Below are 22,006 nucleotides of genomic sequence, written 5' to 3'. Positions count from 1 at the left end.
TGCTAGCAAGCCAAGTGCTCCAGAGAATCTAAAAACCAGATGAGGACTTAGCGATTAAACAACTGTGAGATTCTATTTGTTCTCCGCTATAAAAATGTGCAGGAATCAGTTTGTATCCAGGGAAACACCAAACCACAAGGGGGCTCTCAGCTAACTGCCCAGGCATTCAGTTTTGCCAAAAAAAAGGAAAAAAGGACAGAAAATGCCTCCTGACATTTTAACACTGACTGCCCTGGGTGGTTTGGGAATCGCAACAGATCCTCCCTTCAGGTGTCAGAAGAAAACGGTGTGCTTTTTTTTGCATGCACGCCAACCCTGCAGTGTATCGCAGGCAGTTCTCATGGTGGGGGTTTTTTGCATCGCGTGTGGCAAAACTGCCCGCGTGAAAAGGGGATGATGCCACGCCAGGGCCGCTGGGTGCCCTGTGAACTTCACGGCTCAGCATAAAAAGGTAAAGGGACCCCTGACCATTAGGTCCAGTCGTGGCCAACTCTGGGGTTGCGGCGCTCATCTCGCTTTCTTGGCCGAGGGAGCCGGCGTACAGCTTCCAGTTCATGTGGCCAGCATGACTAAGCCGCTTCTGGCGAACCAGAGCAGTGCACGGAAACGCCGTTTACCTTCCCGCCGGAGCAGTACCTATTTATCTACTTGCGCTTTGACGTGCTTTCGAACTGCTAGGTTGGGAGGAGCTGGGACTGAGCAACAGGAGCTCGCCCCGTTGTGGGGATTCGAACCACCGACCTTCTGATCGGCAAGTCCTAGGCTCTGTGGTTTAACCCACAGCGCCACCCGCGGTTCATGTGGCCAGCATAGCTGTCAACTTTTCCCTTTCCTTGCAAGGAATCCTATTCGGAATAAGGGAATTTCCCTTAAAAAACGGGAAAAGTTGACAGCTATGCGGCTCAGTCCCTCCTGAGTGTTCTTCTCTCGAAGGCGAACTTTTGTGTCAGGAGATTTGTGTGTTGTCAGTCGTGTGGCTTTGATTTCTGCCATTTATTTATTTATTTTGTTTTCCAGCTGCATGAGGAAGGGAGCCTTACCCATTTTCTCCAGCGGCAGGCGTTAGGACCTTGCGGAAAGCAGACACTCTGGCCCTGGATTCCAAGCTGGCTTGCCTTGGTGACGTAAGCCAGAAGCCCTGTCTCTCTCTCTCTCTCTTTTCTGTGTGTGAGTGTGTGTGTGTGAGTGTCTCTCTCTCTCTCTCTCTCTCTTCCCCCTCTTCCCCCTCCCTTCCCAAGCTCTCTAACATTAAAGCGAAAATGCTCCTTTCTGTGCCTCCTCGTGCAGGGATCGCCACTTTTGGCTACAGCAAGAGCAACAAGAAGGTAAGGAAGAAGCCAGTCTTGGCTCCCCACCACCTCACCTCCCCTTCCTGCTTCCTATTTCCAAGATCTTGGAAACGTCCTTGGCTTAGGGAAGGGAGGATAAGTTTAAAAAAAAAGGAGGGGGCTTGAGGAAAACCAGGGTTGCCTTCCCCACCACCCCGCTGTGGTGGTGTTGGTGTCTGAAGGGGAGACAGATCTTGCCAATTATTTGGGGAGGTTAGGAAGGGAAGCCCACCTCCTGGGTTGGCTGATCTTGGCCTCTGTTCCGGGGTGACCCCCATCCGCCCCTCGCACCGCCAGACCCCGCTTGCCAAGGCCGGAGTCTTCCCAAGGGCGACTTTGAGTCCGGAGCGATGGGGACGAAAAAATAGAATAAAAAAAAATAATAAGCTGGGTAGACCAGAACAACAGGCAGCGAAATCACAGCACTTAGTCAATCTCCCTGGGACATTAATATTCTGTGGGTTCCTCCCTGCACCCCTGATTACGGGGTGTTTGGTTTCTCGTCTGGGTTTTTATTATTTATTTATTTTTGGCTACAGAACCGGAGGACCTGCATCCAGGAGGGGCTGGGTACTGGAAGCAGGCAGTTCGAATTCTAGGCATGGGGTGTTCACACCAGGATCAGACTGAGGCCTTGTTTTTTAACCCTCTCCTGGCTCTTTCCAGGGGGATGGAGACTTCTGAAGCCACCCCCAGCGGGGTATTCTCGAGGGTGGGGTTCCAGGATGTGGTTTCTATGGCATCCACGTGTTCTGAGGAAGAGTGTGCCATAAAGGAGGCTTCCCCCCTTCCTCTCCCACCGCCCTTTCTGCTCCCCACATCTGGGGTGAGGCGAGAATACTCTGCATGCCAGGGAAGATGGGACATGTAGCTTGCAGGAGGATGCGAGGGAGCTGTAAGAAATGGGGGCTTGAACCCAGCACCACCCCCTCCTCATCAGGACTGTCATTCGGAACCTGAATAGCCTTGTCAGGTTTGGAAAATGCATCTTGACTAGCCTGCGTATTTATTTGAACGCTCGGGTGTGGATTATTTTCTCCTCTGGCAAGAAGCGCGGTCTAGTGGTACTCTAGGGTTTCAGGGAACCCCAGGTTATATCTCTAGCCGGGGCAGGGAAGTAGGATAGAAGGGGGAGACCCCCGTGAAGTTGGAAATAGGAGCCCAGACTTCTGGCATTTTAAATATCCACCTTATCTCTATTGTTGATTCACTGTGTGACCTTGTATGCATATGGTGTTGGGTTAAAGGGGTGGTGGTGGTGGAAGGGGAGAATAAGCTTGTTACCTGTTCTGTGCCTCAGTTTCCTCTCTGTTTGTCCCAGGGACTGTGGAAGATCTACAGCAAATGTGCAAATTGCAGGCACTATAGTAATGCGTTGGGACAGAGACCTGGGGTAGAGAGGGAAGGCCCAATTTGGGGCATTAATTGTGTTTATCCATATTAGGGATGAGTAGGGCACTCGAAGGAACTGTGCCTGCCTTAGCCATCTCGTTGTGCCTCCCTGCCAACCTCTTTTTGAAACTGGGTGACATTTTCCTCTTCTGACCATTGACTGATGTGGAATTTGTAGAAATAGGCAGATATGGGGCGGGAAGACCTCTGCATTGATGGAGGGGCTGTCTATGCCAATAAGGAGCAGGGCAGCATTTTGTGATGGTGAGCTGTGGACACATATTAGTGGCTTGTCCTGTTAAAACGACAACAACAAGGACAAATAGCCAACAGTGCTGGCACGGTTATTATAATTGGTGATTCAAGGTAAGACTGAAACCATATCACCAGTCGTGTGCGCACACACACTCATGTGCACATATTCCACCTATGCCTCCGTATGCATAACTTGACATGTGCGTGTGTGTATTTTATTTCTTTTGACACTTTATATACTGCTTTATTACAGTCCTCTAAGCAGTGCATTGTATGGGTGGGTTATCTGTGCGTGTTTCAAAATGTTCTTGTTATGAGTGCGTCTTGGAGTACTTTCAAGTGACTTTCCCGGGGCTAGCATGTTGTTTCATGGATTTGGTGCTGCTGGTGCCACTCCAGTGCTCGGGAACTTGCCCTCGTGTCTGTGTGCACATTAATTTGTGTGCGTGCATAGGTGAGCAGGTGCAACTGTGGCCGCATGTATACAGTCTCATCCTTGATTTGATTGACAGCTAACATTGGTGCTTAAGGCTGAATTTGGATAATCGTGATTGGGGGTCAGGTCGTTTGCGGTGTGTAGTATTTGCGTAGCCATGTGTGAGAGTGAGACTTTTCTAAGTTAGACAGATGATTAGTGATCTCGAAACTATGTGTGTATGTAGGACTACAATACATGCAGATCACCTGAGTTGGAATACTTCACCCTCAGCTTCAGCTAGCAGCACCCTTGACCTAAATGCAGGAAATGGAAATGAAACCCATTTATTTTAATGAATATTAATTCTAGGCACTGTGTTTAAGAGTGGGGTGTCAGCCGGTGGGTCTAAGGCAGCCTAGGCACATGGGGTTTGTGCATCAAGTTCTGTGTATCTCTGAGCTGGGAATCGTATTATATTGGAGGTCTTTATTCAGGTGCCCATTTCCTTGCCCATATTTGCTTGAGTAATATACCACAGAAGCTGATCGCTCACAAAATGAATAGTATAGATTATGACAAGACAGTGTAGGTACTGACCTTTAAAGCCCTAACAGCTTCAGCCCAGTATATCTGAAGGAGCATCTCCACCCCCATTGCTCATCCCGGACACTGAGGTCCAGCTCCGAGGGCCTTCTGGTGGTTCCCCCATTGCAAGAAGTGAGACTACAGGGAACTAGGCAGAGGGTCTTCTCGATAGTCGCGCCCGCCCTATGGAACGCCCTCTCGTCAGATGTCAGGGAATTAAATGACTCTCTGACTTTTAGAAGGCATCTGAAGGCAGCCCTGTTTAGGGAAGTTTTTAATGTTTGATGTCTTACTGTGTTTTAATTGGTTGGAAGCTGCCCAGAGTGACTGGGGCAATCCAGTCAGATGGGCGGCATATAAATAATAAATTATTACTATTATTATTGGCTCACAGGTTGCATTGTTCACATGAATGCAGGTAACTCAGAAAAATACCATGATCAAAATAATGAGACAATAACAATAACGAGAAGGCACTTAAGCTACTGGTCCACATGTTTATTTCTTTATTTATAGAAGTATTTCTATACCATCCTCTCTCACCAAATATTGCGGCGGTGCACAGCGTTATAAAACTGTTTAAAAGCCATTAAAAGCAGTACGGAACCATCGTTGAAATGACTGGCTGCTCCAGAAAATGTTATTGCATAGACCTGTTGTCTTGCAAGAGTCAAAAGCGAGAGTGCCTGCTGAATCTCTGCTGGAAGAGTGTTTCATGGTATGAGACTGGCGACACTAAATGGTCGACTTCTGGTTAAGGTGAGTTGGGCCTCTGTAACACGGAAAACAACTAACAGTGCTCCTTGGGGTGATTTCAGTGATGAGGATACAAGGACTCAGGCAGCCCTTAAGCACTCCTGGACACAAGTTGTTCAGGGATTTGTATATCAGCACATGAGCCTTGAACCTGGGCCAGTAACGTAGGGGCAGCCAGTGTAGATGTTTGAGCAGAGGGGTCATAGAATCATAGAGTTGGAAGGGACCCTGAGGATCATCTACTCCAGGGGTCAGCAAACTTTTTCAGCAGGGGGCCGGTCCACATTCCCTCAGACCTTGTGGGGGGCCGGACTATATTTTGAAGAGAAAAAAAAGAACAAATTCCTATGCCCCACAAATAACCCAGAGCTGCATTTTAAATAAAAGGACACATTCTGCTCATGTAAAAACATGCTGATTCCCAGACCGTCTGCTGGCTGGATTTAGAAGGCGATTGGGCCGGATCCGGCCCCTGGGCCTTAGTTTGCCTACCCATGATCTAGTCCAAGCCCCTGCAAGGCAAGAATATGCAGCTGTCCCATTCGAGGATCAAACCTGCAACCTCGAGGTGTTATCAGCATCACACTGGTTGTCACGTGCTGTCGACCATCTGCCCCCATCAGCAATCTAGCCGCTGCGTTCTGTACAGTGTTAGAAACTCGGATATATAAGCTAGGTGCCGAATGGCTCCTTAAACCAGGGTTACAGTCTCGAAACAAAATGCCTAGTTGCCCTTTGGGGGCCAGACGACTCGAACGTCGTATTTTTCAATATGACTTTTTGGTTCCTGAAATTCCTTCTGATTGCGCAGATAAAATACAATAGGTAGAATTCTACAGGATGCGTTGCTAGTGTGTGAAAGCAGTCAAGATCCAAAGGTTCCCAGGCAAGCACCTCCAGATGGTGGAGATGCCAGACACCATCCTTGCTCCCGGGCATCTTAACTTGTTTGCAAGTGGCCGATAGCCAGGTGCAAAGTGCACCTGGCAAATTTCAAACGCTGGTCCTGTACTAGCTACGGTTTCCAGACCAGTCCCACAATAGAATGTATTGCAGTAATCTAGTCTTGCTGTTACCCATGCAGGGACTACAGTGGCTAAGTTATCCACATCCAGACATGGCTGTAGCTGGTGGATCAGACAAAGCTGGTAAAAGCTGTTGCATTGCTCATGGGAATGCAGCTAACCAGAGAGATGCCTGCATGTGTGAAGGAGTGTCTGTTTGTGGGATGGGATAAATGTGCACATTATAAACTTGTTTCCTGGGTCTTTTGACACACGGGTTTGTGTCTCTGGTTGTGGAAGTTGCATTTTCCAACTTCTAACTCTTTATGGACTGTTTTGCTGAACCCAGCATTGACCTGTGTTCTCTTAAGACTGTATAAAATTAATATCTTTCTGAAATGGATTGGATAGGCAAGGGAAGACTGTCTTCTGGAAGCAAAGAGAATTCTGTGCATTACAGTTTGCTGATACTCTGCAGTTTTATTGTTTTTGTTTTTTTGCTAATAAGTGGAAATACTCTCAGTTGGAAACGTAGCTATTTATACCTCCTTGCATTTCTCATTTCTTGGTCACTTTGGGCTTTAAAAAGACTTTTTAAAACTATATTAAGTTATGGGGTCATGGTTGAAGTTTTAAAAACGAAATAAAATTGGGAGATCTTAATTGGATCCAAACGAGCCTTTAAAAAAATAATTATCTGAATTTTCCCCTGTCCTCTCTCCAAGGAGTTCTGGGCAGTGTGTAGGTTTTTTCTTCCCTGTTGCATCTGCCACTATTTATTTATTTCTTAAATTTGTAGCTTGCCTTTCCTGTGAGGAGCTTAAGGAGGCATATATGGGTCTTCCTCTCTCACATTTCAGCCTTGCAGCAACCTCACGACAACCGTAGGATTGTAGAGTTGTAAGGGGCATGGAAGGACATCTAAGCGAAACCTCCGAATTTGCAGGAGATGCAACTGAGTATCTCTACCAAGAAGCCATCCAGGCTCTGCTTAAATTTGTCTCCACCTAAGGAGAACCCAAAAGGGACATGGGTGGCGCTGTGAGTTAAACCACAGAGCCTAGGACTTGCCAATCAGAAGGTCGGCGGTTCGAATCCCTGTGATGGGGTGAGCTCCCGTTGCTCGGTCCCTGCTCCTGCCAAGCTAGCAGTTCAAAAGCACGTCAAAGTGCAAGTAGATAAATAGGTACCGCTCCCACGGGAAGGTAAACGGTGTTTCAGTGCGCTGCTTTGGTTCGCCAGAAGCGGCTTAGTCATGCTGGCCACATGACCCGGCCATTTATCTTCCCGCTGGAGCGGTACCTTTTTATCTACTTGCACTTTGTACATCGGCTCCCTCGGCCAATAAAGCGAGATGACCCAGAGTCGGTCACGACTGGACCTAATGGTCAGGCGTCCCCTTTACCTTTACCTTTAAGGAGAGCTCACCTCCTTCCAAAGTGAACTATCCGAACAGCTCTCTTAGGAGGAGCTCCTAATGTTTACCCCACAATCTGTTCCCTTGCAATGGCCATCCGCTGGTTCTGGTCCTGCCTTCTGCCGCAATGGCAGACAGGTCTGCTCCATTTTCCGGGTAGCATCTTTTCAGATACTTGAAGACGACTATCATGTCAGTCTTCTGTTCTCTAGGCTGAGCACACCCAGCTCTTTCCGTTGTTTCTCCCAGGACTCGTTTTCCAAAACTGTTCACCATCCTCTTGGTGAATATTCTGCTTAAAAAAGAATTGGGCAGAGTAGTCCTGAAGTGGCCCAGCCAGTGCATTTCATTTCATTTCATTTTTTCATTTCACTTTTAATTTTCATATCGCCTTTCTATATTACTATACGCAGAGCAGTTTACAAGCCGAAGAAGCAACAAAGACCACGCACACCTTATAGCAATCTGATCCAATACCAAAATGTCAAAATAAAAACTTTAAACAGCTTATATCAAATAATGTAATATTCACTAATCCATTATAATATAACAGAACACGATAAAATTAAATACCAACAAATAATAATTAAACAGAAATTCACTCTTAACAATTACAATAATTTCTAAACTATAATCAATAAAAATAACAGCAAGTCACAATGTCTAAAATAATACAAATTGAGAAACAAAGACACACAACTTATAAAATTATTTTTATTCTCCTCCTCTCTTCCCAGCTGCTTCTGCAGTTCCTAAAGTCATGGTCTGGGAAAGGCTCCTAGGGCTGCAAGGTGGGGCAAGGCAGGTGGAAAAAGCCATTATGCAGAATAGATTGGAACTGTTAGTCCAGTGATCTGGACGTGGAGCTCCTGTAAATGCAGCCTGAGATTGCTTAACTTTTTGAGTAGCCGCATCGCAGTGCCTGCTCATGTCTTGCTTGTGATCCATTAGACACCTTATTCCTGTCCTATGCTTCAACCTTTTTTCTTTTACATTTATCTCTGATGAAAACCCCATCTTTTAGGTTTTGGCCAGTGTTCCAGCCTCTCAAGATGATTTTGAATATAGATTCTAGGCCCATCCAGACTTCTGTTTTGTTGTGGATGTATAAAGCAACATATGTTTGAATCATTAATAGCACATTTGAAGTGGATTTAAACTGGACTGTCCACACATCTCCCCAGTTTATAAGTTGCTGTGCTTCCTTAATGATCCTGCCTTCATGCACCCACACTTTCGCTCTGTCTATGTTCCTGCCATCCCCAATCCACTCCTTCCCCCCTTGAACACAAGTTGATGAAACCGTGCGGCCATATTTCCAAATTTTTATTTTTTGGCTGCAATTGCTGTGCCAACCATGCTCGGTTGCAGGAAAAAGCAAGCAAGGAAGCAAACAAACAAACAGGAATGCCAGCAGATGACATCAATAGGAGGTATGTAGGAACGGCTTAAGCTTCTCTCGCCTGTTGCCTTTTTTCGAGTGTAAGTTCGTTGTGCTATGACGCCATACTGCCAGGTTCTTATGTTCAGGCTGTGATAAACCATCGTTTCTTTCCATCCCCTAGTAGGCCTGGGTGACGCTTTGATACATTGCCTGAAACCGGTTTGAATTTAAAATCGTGAGAGCGATTTTAGAATTCACGATCTGGAAATGTAACGAGAATCCTTGGTGCGCCGCGATGCCCGTCTGGCAGCCTGCAAAGGCAGCTTGCGCCTCCCGAGCCTGAAAGTTCAGGTGAGCAGAGTGGGTTAGGTGCGAGAGCCGAGTTTCTAATTACCTGCCACGGAAAAATACAAATAGCGCTGGTCCAAGGAATCTCCAAGGAACGCGGGTGGCGCTGTGGGTTAAACCACAGAGCCTAGGGCTTGCTGATCAGAAGGTTGGCGGTTTGAATCCCCGTGACGGGGTGAGCTCCCGTTGCTCGGTCCCTGCTCCTGCCAACCTAGCAGTTTGAAAGCACAAAGTGCAAGTAGATAAATAGGTACCTCTCCAGCGGGAAGGTAAACGGCGTTTCCGTGCACTGCTCTGGTTCGCCAGAAGCGGCTTAGTCATGCTGGCCACACAACCCGGAAGCTGTACGCCGGCTCCCTCGGCCAGTAAAGCGAGATGAGCGCCGCAACCCCAGAGTCGGCCACGACTGGACCTAATGGTCAGGGGTCCCTTTACCTTTACCTAAGGAATCTCCAGGTGGAACGCGGGCTCCTGGTCGCTGCTGCTTGCACAGCAAGAGACCTTTGTGAGCTGCGATTGGTGGTTCCAGAGAAGCCAGCAGCTCTGTGGTGCTGTGCCATGCCGTGCCCCAGCTGATATGCCCCTCTTGGAACAGCAGCACCTGCCTGGCGTCAACATGAAAAGGCAGAAGCTGTGCATGGTGATGCTAATCGTCTGGGTGGCCGGCAACTGCCTTCTTCCTCCCCACCTTCTTTCTGACATCGTAATATACCGCCATATTGCAAAGCTTAGCTGGTGATGTCTTACGATGTTGGAAAGCAGATATTGCCCAGCCTTAACCTCCCCCCCGAATGATAGTATCCAGCAACAACAGGAAGTATGTGAGTGGCCAAATCACAAAGAAGTGGCTTCATTTCAGCACTTTTGCACTTGGGCACATTAAAAGTGGGAGTAAAAGAAAGAAAGAAAGCCAGGACACATGTAGAATAAAAGGCTACAAGATTTTACCAGGAAATGCTCTGTTTGCAGCCGAAGCGGTATAACCTGAATCTTTTACAGGCTCAAAGCATATTGAAAGCAGGACGCATATGATGGCCCCAGTAGCATCATGCGTCTAAATCATGATGAACACTCAACTGAAAGGATCTCTTCTGTGGTGTTTAACTGCCCCTCCCAGCTTGATAAGCAAATAAATTCATTTATAAAAATATTGAACAGCACAGGGCCTAGATCAAAGCCACGTGGCTTTCTATTCAAGACCTCTCTCCAGGTTGACACAGAGACATTATTCAGCCCTTGTTGAGTATGGTAGCTCAATCAGCTACCTAACATCAACTAACAACTGTATTATCCAGCCCACATTTTACCATTTTGTCAGCAAGGATATTATGGGACACCTTATCAGATGCTTTGCTGAAATCAAGATATATTATGTCTATGGTGTTCCTATGATCAACAGGTCTAGTAGCTCTAGCAAAAGTGGTTGCTTGAGCTGGCAAAACTTATTCTTCATAAACCATGTTGGCTCCTAGCAGTCAATGCACTATTTCTTTTATTCTACCCTGCGAGGTAGCAGCTGATTCAACTGAACTTCATCTCTGAGTGGGAATTAAAACTCAGTTCTCCCCAGTCTTAGTCCAGTACTCTAAATGCTACATCATGCTGGCTCTCATTGAGGAATCAGCTGTTGGTGGGTGGCGCTGTGTACAACAACATTTATATAGTGACTTTGACTGTCATTAGCCTCTGCCAGCATGACCAGAGGTCCAGGTTGATGAGATCTGTAGTCCAGTAATATCTGGAGGGCTACATGTTTCCCCAACCCTGCTTTCGGTTGTTCAAAATGCTCCACATACATTATCTTAGCAATCCTGACAACAACTTATAAGGTAGGCCAGTAATATAATCAGCCTTGCAGGTAAGTTCACAGAAGTTCCTAGCCGAAAAATCTACCTGCTGGCCAGCCTGTAGTCTTCTCTACTTATCTATACAGTGGTACCTCGGGTTACATACGCTTCATGTTACAGACGCTCCAGGTTACAGACTCCGCTAACCCAGAAATAGTACCTCAGGTTAAGAACTTTACTTCAGGATGAGAACAGAAATTGTGCTCCGGCGGTGCGGCAGCAGCAGGAGGCCCCATTAGCTAAAGTGGTGCTTCAGGTTAAGAACAGTTTCAGGTTAAGAACGGACCTCCGGAATGAATTAAGTACTTAACCTGAGGTCCCACTGTATAGGCCTAAGTAATTTGCGGTGCACTATTTCATTCCGATCCCCTCTATAAAAAACACTTACCTGGAGACCACTGCTAGGAGGCGAGTGGCTGTTTACAAGCCTGTTATCTAGGGCAGCATCACTTGGTTAATCAGATAAATCACTTGATCTGAAATGCTGTCATTGATTAATCGGGCAGAGATTTCTTTTTTAAAAATAAATATTTATAATGCAAACCCTTGTAAGCACTGGAGATGGGCAAGCACTTTATTAGAGGAGGCCTACCTTTCTGTGAGGGATGCGGGTGGCGCTGTGGGTTAAACCACAGAGCCTAGGACTTGCCGGTCAGAAGGTCGGCGGTTCGAATCCCCGTGACGGGGTGAACTCCTGTTGCTCGGTCCCTGCTCCTGCCAACCTAGCAGTTCAAAAACATAACAAAGTGCAAGTAGATAAATAGGTACCACTCCGGCAGGAAGGTAAACGGCGTTTCCGTGCGCTGCTCTGGTTCACCAGAAGCAGCTTAGTCATGCTGGCCACCTGACCTGGAAGCTGTACGCCGGCTCCATTGGCGAATAAAGCGAGATGAGTGCCGCAACCCCAGAGTCGGCCACGACTGGACCTAGTGGTCAGGGGTCCCTTTACCTTTACCTTTCTGTATGTGAGAGAAAAGGGACAATGATACCTCTTCTGGGATGAATCCTGCAATGTGATACATGCATTCATCATAATCAATGAACGTAGAATGCTTTCCCTCCTTTATAACTATCCCCCCCCCACGCAGATTTACTTATTTACTTGACCCCAAACTGCTGCGATTGCAACTGGACTGTTATACATACCAGGGAGCTAGCGCAGTGCAGTCGCCCGGTCAGGGACAGCCTGTTTGAAGCGCCCTCCAGATGCTGCTGCACTACAACTCCCATCATCCCTCACCTTTGTCCATGCTGCTTGGGGCTGCTGGGAGTTGGAGTCCAAGAATGTTTCGGGTGGCGCTACGCTGACTACCCCTGGGTTTGAGTGCTGGTTTCAGGCCAGGAAGATCTGGGTGCAGGTCCTTACTCAGCCACAAAGGCCACTGGGTGACCTTGGACCAGTCTCTCTCTCTCTCTCTTAGCCTCACCTACCTCACAGGGTTGTTGTGAAGATAAATTGGAAGGGGGCGGGACACACACCACGTATTTTGCTTTGAGCTCCTCAGAGGAAAGGCAGGATATGAAGTGTAGTGAAGCAACATTTTCAAAAAGAGATGATGTCTACGTGAAAGTCAGCCCCTTTGAATCCAGCGGGGCTTAGTGGTCATCCACACTTTATTTGTCCTGCTGTTTTCTCCCAGGAAAACGTGTTTTTGCTGGGGTTTTTTTCCTGATTTAGTGCTAAAGAGCTGGTTTTCCAGGGGAAAGCAGTGGAGGAAAGGCAAAGCTGCTCAGATCTGTGGCTAGAAAGCACGGGGCAAGCGGCAAACCGCTCAGAACCACGGGACCAAGAGGAAGTGTGGGCGAGCCCTCACTCCCAAGTCAGTGGATCTAGTGGATAGCAGCAGCAGATCTCTTGAATCGGGCAGCAATCCCGCTGCTGTTCTTCTCACAAGGCAGAGGCGGGCAAGGGGCAGCCGGGGGAAGCTAAGCCAGAGGGAACAGAAGTTTGCCTATGAGCGTGGAGTGAGTTCATGGCAGAAGGAAGTTTGGAACCAGGGACTTCATTCAGTCACTCCCAAAAGCAAGAATCAGCTGAATTAATTGGAGGAGGAGGAGGAGGCAGGCTCCAAATGGTGACTCATCTGGCATGGACTCCTCAGAGGGTGGTTAGTTCTTACTCTTGCACACTCTAAAATTATAACCTGTTTGTGTGTGTGTGTGGGTACCTAGTTTATTTCAGAGGTCAAAAGTCCCCACTCCACTCCCCTCAATCCCAGGAGGTGGGAAACACCAGTTTATGGGCACATCCCTATGATTGTAAGAGTGAGAAGGGCAGCAGATCTGTGTCCTGCCTCTGTATTTTTGCTTCATCAATGGAAACAGAAACCTACACACACACACAGTTGTACCTCGGGATGCGAATGGGATCCGTTCCGAAGCCCTGTTCGCATCCTGAAGCGAACGCAACCTGTGTCCGCGCTCCGTTACTTCTGGGTCACCGCAGAGCGCAACCCGAAAATACTTCACTTGAAGCACGTTTATCCCGAGGTATGACTGTATTTGTAAAGCAGAATGGGACGTGGGTGGCACTGTGGGTTAAACCACAGATCCTAGGACTTGCCGATCAGAAGGTGGGCGGTTCGAATCCCCGCGACGGGGTGAGCTCTTGTTGCTCAGTCCTTGCTCCTGCCAACCTAGCAGTTCGAAAGCACGTCAAAGTGCAAGTAGATAAATAGGTACCGCTCCGGTGGGAAGGTAAATGGCGTTTCCATGCGCTGCTCTGGTTCGCCAGAAGCGGCTTAGTCATGCTGGCCACATGACCCGGAAGCTTAATCTCAGGGTTGTGAGTTTGAGCTCCACGTTGTGCAAAAGTATTCCTGGATTGCAGGGAGTTAGACCCCCTCGTGCCCCTTCCAATTTTATTATTATAGAGTCTTAAGTTGCACTTGATAGGCTGCATGGGTCCAATTCTGCTTTACAAATACAGTCATAAAAAGGTAAAGGTAAAAGGACCCCTGACCATTAGGTTCAGTTGTGACCGACTCTGGGGTTGCAGTGCTCATCTCGCTTTATTGGCCGCGGGAGCCGGCGTACAGCTTCCAGGTCATGTGGCCAGCATGACTAAGCCACTTCTGGCGAACCAGAGCAGTGCATGGAAACACCGTTTACCTTCGTGCTGGAGTGGTACCTATTTATCTACTTGCGCTTTGATATGCTTTCGAACTGCTAGGTTGGCAGGAGCAGGGACTGAGCAACGGGAGCTCACCCCGCTGCGGGGATTTGAACCGCTGACCTTTTGATCGGCAAGTCCTAGGCTCTGTGGTTTAACCCACAGCGCCACCCGCGTCCCTATGGTTACCAGGCGCATGCTTAAATGCCAGGCCGAATGCTTCCTCCTACAAGCTCAGGGGTGGGAAATGGGGGGTTAGCCGTTATCATTACAACAGCATATGCAGAGTCCTGCTGGATCATACCAATGGCCTATCTAGTCCTGTTCTCACAGTGACCAATCAGATACCCCTGGGAAGCTTGCAAGCAGGTCATGAGCGCAACAGGATTCATCCCACTTGTGCCACACCCTCCAACGTTTCTCCGATGAAAATAGGGACGTCCTGTTCAGTAACAACAACAACAACAATTTTACTATTTGTACCCCACCCATTTGACTGGGTTGGCCCAGCCACACTGGGCAGCTTCTAACATGGAAGAAAACCCATAATAAAACATTAAAACAACAACTTCCCTATACAGGGCTGTCTTCAGATGTCTGCTACGGGTTGTATAGTTACTTATCTCCTTGGCTCGGGAGTCACATAATTCCATAGCCTCCAAAATTTCTTCGATGAAAATAGGGACATCCTAAGGAAAAGTAGCAGGACGCGGGTGGCGCTGTGGGTTAAACTACAGAACCCAAGACTTGCTGATCAGAAGGTTGGCGGTTCGAATCCCCGCAATGGGGTGAGCTCCTGTTGCTCGGTCCCTGCTCCTGCCAACCTAGCAGTTCGAAAGCATGTCAAAGTGCAAGTAGATAAATAGGTACCGCTCTAGCGGGAAGGTAAACAGCGTCTCCGTGCACTGCTCTGGTTCACCAGAAGCGGCTTAGTCATGCTGGCCACATGACACGGAAGCTGTACGCCGCCTCCCTTGGCCAAGAAAGCGAGATGAGCGCAGCAACCCCAGAGTCGGTCATGACTGGACCTAATGGTCGGGGGTCCCTTTACCTTTTAAGGAAAAGCAGGACCTTCCCGGATCAAATCAGAAACCGGGACGGCTTCTGTAAATCTGTGCCTGGAAAATAGTGCTTCTCAGCAACTGGTATTCAGAAACATTCTGGTTCCCAAGAGTGGGAGTAAGCTGAGAGACTTGTGTCTTGAGTGAGGCCATCGAGTGAGTTTCACAAGCCACTCTGCTCTCCCTCTAAAGGGCAGCTTTCATTAAATGTAAAAAGGAAAGCCCCCAGCCTACAGGAGTGTCGAGAAAACTTTGGCAATGTCATCACCGTCTCTGTTGCTGGAACCTCAAGGATCTCCATTTTCCCATCAATTTTGATGGTTATGCCCATGTCTCCTACAAAGGTTTCATTCATATGTATTCTGCTCCTTTCCTCAAAGGGCTCAGGTAGATTGTGTTATCTTCTTGGGTTTTCACAACACAAGGGTGTAGGTTAAACTTGTCCAAATAGAAACTAGGCACAACCTAGGGCATTTTAACGCCTAGGGCAGAAAATCTAAATATTCAAATCGGCCACGATAAGAACAGTAGATGGGCTTGATGAGTACTGAGTCACCTTTGGGGTTTTCTGTCTGGTGACCTCTTGGGTTTTTTGGTGCTTTTGCAGGCTCAGAGCCTGAAGGTTTTGAAATATTGTCATTTGTATATCTGTAGGGTTTTGGGGTATGGCTTTCATTGTGGGATATGGCAGGAGAGAAATTAAAACAGTTTTCACAGAATAAGCATCTGATAATTTGCCGCCCTCTAATGATGCTGTGGATTTGGTTTCTGAAGTTGGTGCCATCTGGTCCTCTAATTGCTAACCCCAGAGGCGAAAGATGGGGGTGGATCAGGTGCACCTGTGGCAATTGGGCTTGTGGGGGTGGGGGAAGCCATTTGGGGGGTCAAGGGGTCTTGGCCTCTGACTTTCCACGCCCTCATTAAAAGTGCCCTTCAGGCAGAATCAGTAACCAACTAGAAGACTAGCACATCTCAAGCAAGCATACCTTCTAACCTTGGTGTGTAGAAATCTGCTTGTACAATTCAGCCCACTTTATAGTCTCAAACGTCTGCTATTGTTTCCGATTCTAATAGCACCAGTTGAAATTGAAATCCCCTTTTGGTGGGCCAATGACAAGACAAGGAAGTTACCAAACCAGCTAAATCCCTAACCTATGCTAGAATTGGACAGATCCTTACGGTTTCTGGTCACTTTTGTGCATTTTTTACTCAGAATTCTGTCCCGTTTCTGCATTACTCTGTGCTTTGAAAATAATTAGCCTCAAAGTGCATACTTAGATGTGCATTTTCTCAACTTCCTATCTGCGCACTTGTCCAAGGTGTGTAAGTATTGTATACAATTTTGGAAAGATCCATTTTTAACCCCAGCACCCCTCTGGTGCAACATTTGATCATATATCCATGTGAAGTTACTTTGACCATCAGATGGTAGGAAAAGCAGAGCCAAAGCCATCCTCTTATGCAAGAGACCCCCTGCTCACAGACTTAAGAGCAATGATGTACTTGCATCTGGAAATACGATCAACATCTTTCTATGTAGCCATTTCTAATGCCACATTTTTCTTCTTCTTCTTGAAGATAAGGCTATAACTTAAGCTGCTTTTAAAACCAGACGGCAGATTCTTTGCATTAGGGACATATTTAATGCAATGCACCCGGTGGAGCAGAGTTGTGCGTGACTTTCATAAAATCCAAAGGCTAGACAGGGACCAAAAAGACTCTTAACTGATTCCCTTGCTTGATCTCCTTTCCCTTGATCTAGCCGCCCTGTTCCCCTTGTGCAGTTATGGCCAAAGTTTCCCGCAAGCAGGGAGCAGGTGCCTTGCGCAAGAGGTACCCAAAGAATACAAAGCAATAGCTCCTGATGACACAAGAAAGATGGCCAAGTCATCTTTGAGCAAAACAGACAACTCAAGTTGCTGTTCATTAGGTTAAATCAGGGTTTCCACAAGTTGGGTATCTAGCTATTTTTGGACTACAGTTTCCACCATCCCTGACCACTGGTCCTGCTAGCTTGGGATGATGGGAGTTGTAGTCCAAAAACAGTTGGACACCCAAGTTGGGGAAACCCTGGGTTAAACGTTGGCAGTGTAATTTCCTTCTCTCTCTCTCTCTCTCTCTCTCTCTCTCTCTCTCTCTCTCTCTCTTTTGGCAGAGCTTCATTTTCGAGGATAGACAGCCATTAACCATGATTATGACTATTTAGCTACAGATAACAGACATGTCTATGCAAGAAAGGCTTGCAATCTAATAGAAATGACTCAAAAGGAGGAGGAATGATAGAGGGAAGAAGGCGGCTCAATGGAACATCCAGGTTGAGAGGCAACATACTTCTAGATCAGGGTTTCCCAAACTTGGGTCTCCAGCTGTTGTTGGACCACAACTCCCATCATCCCTAGCTAGCCAGACCAGTGGGCAGGAATGATGGGAATTGTAGTCCAACAACAGCTGAAGACCCAAGTTTGGGAGACCCTGCTCTAGGTGCTGGTGATAGTCAGCCGTATTTATAATCTTCCCCACAAGCACCCAAGCAGTCCATGTAGACAACCAAATGCTCTCAGCAGATGGACCTTGATTTCATCCAGTGTGTTAAGGCTAGCTGCTCCCACACAACTCGCAGGCCGCAATTTCCGCATTCCTGATTTTCAAAAGCAGATCGGGGATCCTGAGAATAGTACAGTGGTGCCTCGCAAGACGAAAAGAATCCGTTCTGTGATTCTCTTCGTCTAGCGGTTTTTTCGTCTTGCGAAGCAAGCCCATTGAAGGATTAGCGGATTAGCGCTATTAGCGGCTTTTAGCGGCTTTTAGCGGCTTATCTGCTGATCGGATCAGCTGATAAGCAGCTTAGCGGCTTAGAAAAAAGGGGGGAGGAAAAAAAACCAGCAGGAACTCGCAAGACATTGTTGTCTTGCAAAGCAAGCCCATAGGAGATTCGTTTTGCGAAGCACCTCCAAAACGGAAAACTCTTTCGTCTAGCGAGGTTTCCGTCTTGCGAGGCATTCGTCTTGCGGGGCACCACTGTATAAAGGAAAACCAGGAAACTGACACTGTGCATGTGCCCATGGGGTTTTCTTTTCAAACTCTCTGGCTTCTGTTTAAAGTGGGGGGATTTGAAGAGCAGATTTGGGGTTCTGAAAACACAGCTCCTGGAATGGACATTCTGTGAAATGTGTGTGTGTGTATTGCGTCCCTCTGGATCATGGCTGGCCCAAACAAGTCAACGTTGGTTGCCCCTCATCTCAGGACTTGTGCACACTTCTGCTTGTCCCAGGGGCGTAGCATGGGGGGGGTACCAGGGGTGCCGTGGCCCTGGGCGTACAATTTTTGTGGGGATGTGAACCAGGTGCTCCCACACAGGTAACTCCAGGTGTCCCTCTCCGGCCGCCAAGGGCCATGTCGGTGGCTGGGCTCCTCCCTGCTTGGGTGGGCAGGCAGCTCAGTGTGGCCCCGCTTTGCTTCAGTGGGTGTGGGGTCGCTCCAGTGGCGAGGGCTGGGCTGGTGCCCCCTGCCCAGGGCATGCGCACCTGCCCTAGACACCAACAACTGACGCTATACCGCTTACTTTTCCTACTGCTTTCCCCTAGGGAAAGCCCACTGTTTACCATTGAATCCGAGCAAATGTCAATTGGGCTTTCCGTGGATTGAGGTTTGCTTCATTTCAGTGGTAAAAAGTGAGTTTTCCTGGGGGGAACAGCAGGACAAACCCAAAGCAACTCAGAGCCATGCCTAGCAAGCATGGGGAAAGCGGAAAAACCTATTGGATCCGTGCTTTCTAAGCACAGGACAAGTGGACGTGTGGATGAGCCCTTTGACAATGACGTGATGAAGTACCTTTTTGATTCCAAATACAGTGGTACCTTGGTTCTCAAACGCCTTGGTACTCAAACAACTTGGAACCCAAACACTCCAAACCCCGAAGTAAGTGTTCCGGTTTGCAAACTATTTTTGGAAGCCGAACGTGCTCTGTTTTGAGTATTACGCTTTTGATTTGAGTGCCACGCTTCCGTTTTGAGTGTTAAGCTGAGCTCTGTCTGTTGTTGTGATTTATTTTGCATTTTTGTTTTTGGGGCTCTTTCTTATTTTGTTTTTGTGACTGTGTGGAACCCAGATCAGCTACTGATTGATTGATTGATTGTGTGACTGCGGTACATTGTTTATTGCTTTCATTTTATGGATCAGTGGTCTCGTTAGATGGTAAAATTCATGTTAAATTGCTGTTTTAGGGGTTGCTTTTAAAATTCTGGAATGGATTAATCCGTTTTGCATTAATTTCTATGGGAAAGTGTGCCTTGGTTTTGGAATGCTTTGGTTTTGGAACGGACTTCTGGAATGGATTAAGTTTGAGAACCAAGGTACCACTGTACTAGAATACTAACACAGTGCACAAGTTGCTGGGAAGGCCTCCTATGAAGGTCCCTGTGAGATGAATGGATGTGCAAATGTACAGCAGATTTGCAGAGCTTGGACAAGGAGACTGTAGCAACTGTGCTTTGTATCTTCCATCGTTTGGAACCTCCATTATTGGCAGGTATTGTATGCATTTGTCTAAAACAGATGTGTCTAAAACAGAGAGGGTTATAAAATCTAGACAGTAATATGTACGGTACTAGGCAAGCAGTATAAGCCATGTCCAGAGACAGCCAGATTGGAGAGGTCTTGACAAGTGAGATATTTCCTCTAACCTGCCCTTGGAAGCCATCCTTTTACATATCATGGTAGTTTCTTATTAAGAAAGCTACAGAAAATATTTTCCTGCTCAGATTCTTTGAGATGCAGTTCCTGTTGCATCTGGTGAAATGGGCCATAGTTCGCAAAAGCTTGTGCTGTAATAAATGTGCAAATCTTTAAGGTGGCACAAGTCTCTCCTATTGTTTCTGCTGCAGTGGAATTCAAAATATACGTAAATACTGAGAAGGGCAAAGAACAGCAGCGTTTGTGGGGTACAAGTTGGAAGATTTGGGATGAACAAAAGAAAGTACGGTACTTTTTTCACATTCTTAAGACCAAGATGAAAAACTTAGCCAAAGCATTTACAGCTTGCAAAGGGAGAGAAACAACAGTGTCATATAAAACTGTTTTTTTCTTCATACATTTGTATGCGTACACAGATGATGATGAAATGATGGTATTATTTGTATGCTGTCCATCTGACCGGGTTGCTCCAGCCACTCTGGGCGGCTCCCAACAAAGTATTAAAAACACAATAAAGCACACAGCCCTAAGCCTTTCCTATCCCTCTGAACCCCCAGCAAAAGCTTGGCACTGCTGCCTGTGTAGAAAGAAACCCTGATGAGGAAGTTGTGGGAATGGAAGGGAGGGCAGCACCTCTTACTTCCTATTCTGTTCTCTCCACCCTGGGAAAACACTCTTGAGCGAGGCTCTGCCCATGTTCTAACACCCTGTTCCTGCAACCTTAGGGTGACCGAGGTGAATTTTCTCGGCTGCAGCAGAAGCTCACTGTTGTGGCTGGGAAAGAGATTGTGGGTTCTTCCCCACTTCGCAAGAAAACCTCTGCTGTCAGTTCCTTCAGCTTCAATCAGAACCCCAGGGCAGCTTTTTGCTAGCCTTGGGGGGATAGCTACACAGGAAGCTTCCTTATATTCCCAGTCAGACCAGGGATCGATGCAGCTCCAGGGATGAAGCTGGAAATTTGAAATATACTCGGAGTCGAGAGTGGATTTCATGCTCTTTATGCAGTTCATAGTGGTGAGGAGGAATGGCAGTTCCCCCAGAATGTCTGCTTTATATACATTATTTACACAGTGGGCCCAACGTGATTGGCTAATTCCGGGATTCTCCTGTAGGCAATCAGGTTGCGGATTCACTTCCACCTGGAGCTGGATTGGGTGGTTCTTGTGGACTAATCAGACTGCTGCATTCTGAATCCTATTGTTCTAGGACCAATCAGACTGCTGCATTCTGAATCCTATTGTTCTAGGACCAATCAGACTGCTGCATTTTGGATCCTATTCCATTCAGTACATAACAGAATTGAACCTGTGACCTTTAGTGTACTGAACATGTGCTTCCCCACTAAACTATGGACATTTCTCCAGAAGGCATGCATGCAGTTTTACATTCCCTTGTTCAGTGGGAGAAGAGGAAGCTGTGGCCTCTTCTGTCTGTTTCTCCCCTCAACCCACCACTTTCTCTACCAGCTCCACCTCTGAAGCCTACCTGAGACCCTGCTTGTTACAGTATGCGGGCCAGGCAAGGTAGGCAGCCAGGCAGGTTTGGAGGAAGAATTGATGGGGAGAAGCTATGGCTGCCTCTTTTTCTCCTGTTACATTGGGGGATTTAAAAGGCTCTCCTGCTGCACCAAGGTTGTGGCCTGGCAGTTGCAGCTGGCTTTTGGGGCCATTCGAGTTCCCCAGTAGCCCTTGCATAGCTACATACCCTCTAACATCTCTCTGATGAAAATAGGGTTCTCCTACGTGGGTTAAACCACAGAGCCTAGGGCTTGCCGATCAGAAGGTCAGTGGTTCGAATCCCCGCAACGGGATGAGCTCCCGTTGCTCGGTCCCAGCTCCTGCCAACCTAGCAGTTCGAAAGCGCGTCAAAGTGCAAGTAGATAAATAGGTACCGCTCCGGCGGGAAGGTAAACGGCGTTTCCGTGTTCTGCTCTGGTTCGCCAGAAGTGGCTTAATCATGCTGGCCACATGACCCGGAAGCTGTACGCCGGCTCCCTCGGCCAATAAAGCGAGATGAGCGTCGCAACCACAGAGTCAGCTGCGACTGGACCTAATGGTCAGGGGTCCCTTTACCTTTATTCTGTTGTTGTTGTTGTTGTTGTTGTTGTTGTTGTTGTTGTTGTTGTTGTTGTTGTTGTTGTTAGATTTATACCCCACCCATCTGACTGGTTGCCCCAGCAACTCTGGGCAGGTTCCAACATATATGAAAACATAATAAAACATTAAACATGGAAAAACTTCCCTATACAGGACTGCCTTCAGAAGTCTTCTAAAGGTTTCATAGTTACTTATCTCCTTGGCTCAGAGGTTGCATAACTCCATCCCCTCCCAACATTTCGACGATGAAAATAGGAGTGTCCTAAGGAAAAGCCGGGACACTTGGAAGGTCTTTAACTATTGATGGGGAA

The 22,006-nt window shown here is 47.4% G+C and overlaps 1 protein-coding gene across 1 annotated transcript in view; it reads left to right on the top strand.

Annotated features, from left to right (window-relative positions):
• Positions 1–1,131: 1,131 nt before the first annotated feature.
• The window catches only part of RBMS2 (RNA binding motif single stranded interacting protein 2), a 77,778-nt gene continuing 56,903 nt past the window's right edge, over positions 1,132–22,006 (top strand). Inside the window, exon 1 of the mRNA XM_081181467.1 lies at positions 1,132–1,325. Within this exon, the coding sequence (XP_081037593.1) occupies positions 1,260–1,325 (66 nt within the window). The 5' untranslated portion in view covers positions 1,132–1,259. The remainder of the gene's footprint in view (positions 1,326–22,006) is intronic.

Source organism: Podarcis bocagei (genome assembly GCF_964188305.1).
Source record: "Podarcis bocagei genome assembly, chromosome: 2".
Lineage (NCBI taxonomy): Eukaryota > Metazoa > Chordata > Lepidosauria > Squamata > Lacertidae > Podarcis > Podarcis bocagei.
Note: the sequence above shows the minus strand (reverse complement) of the source record. Positions and strands in the feature narration are given on the sequence as shown.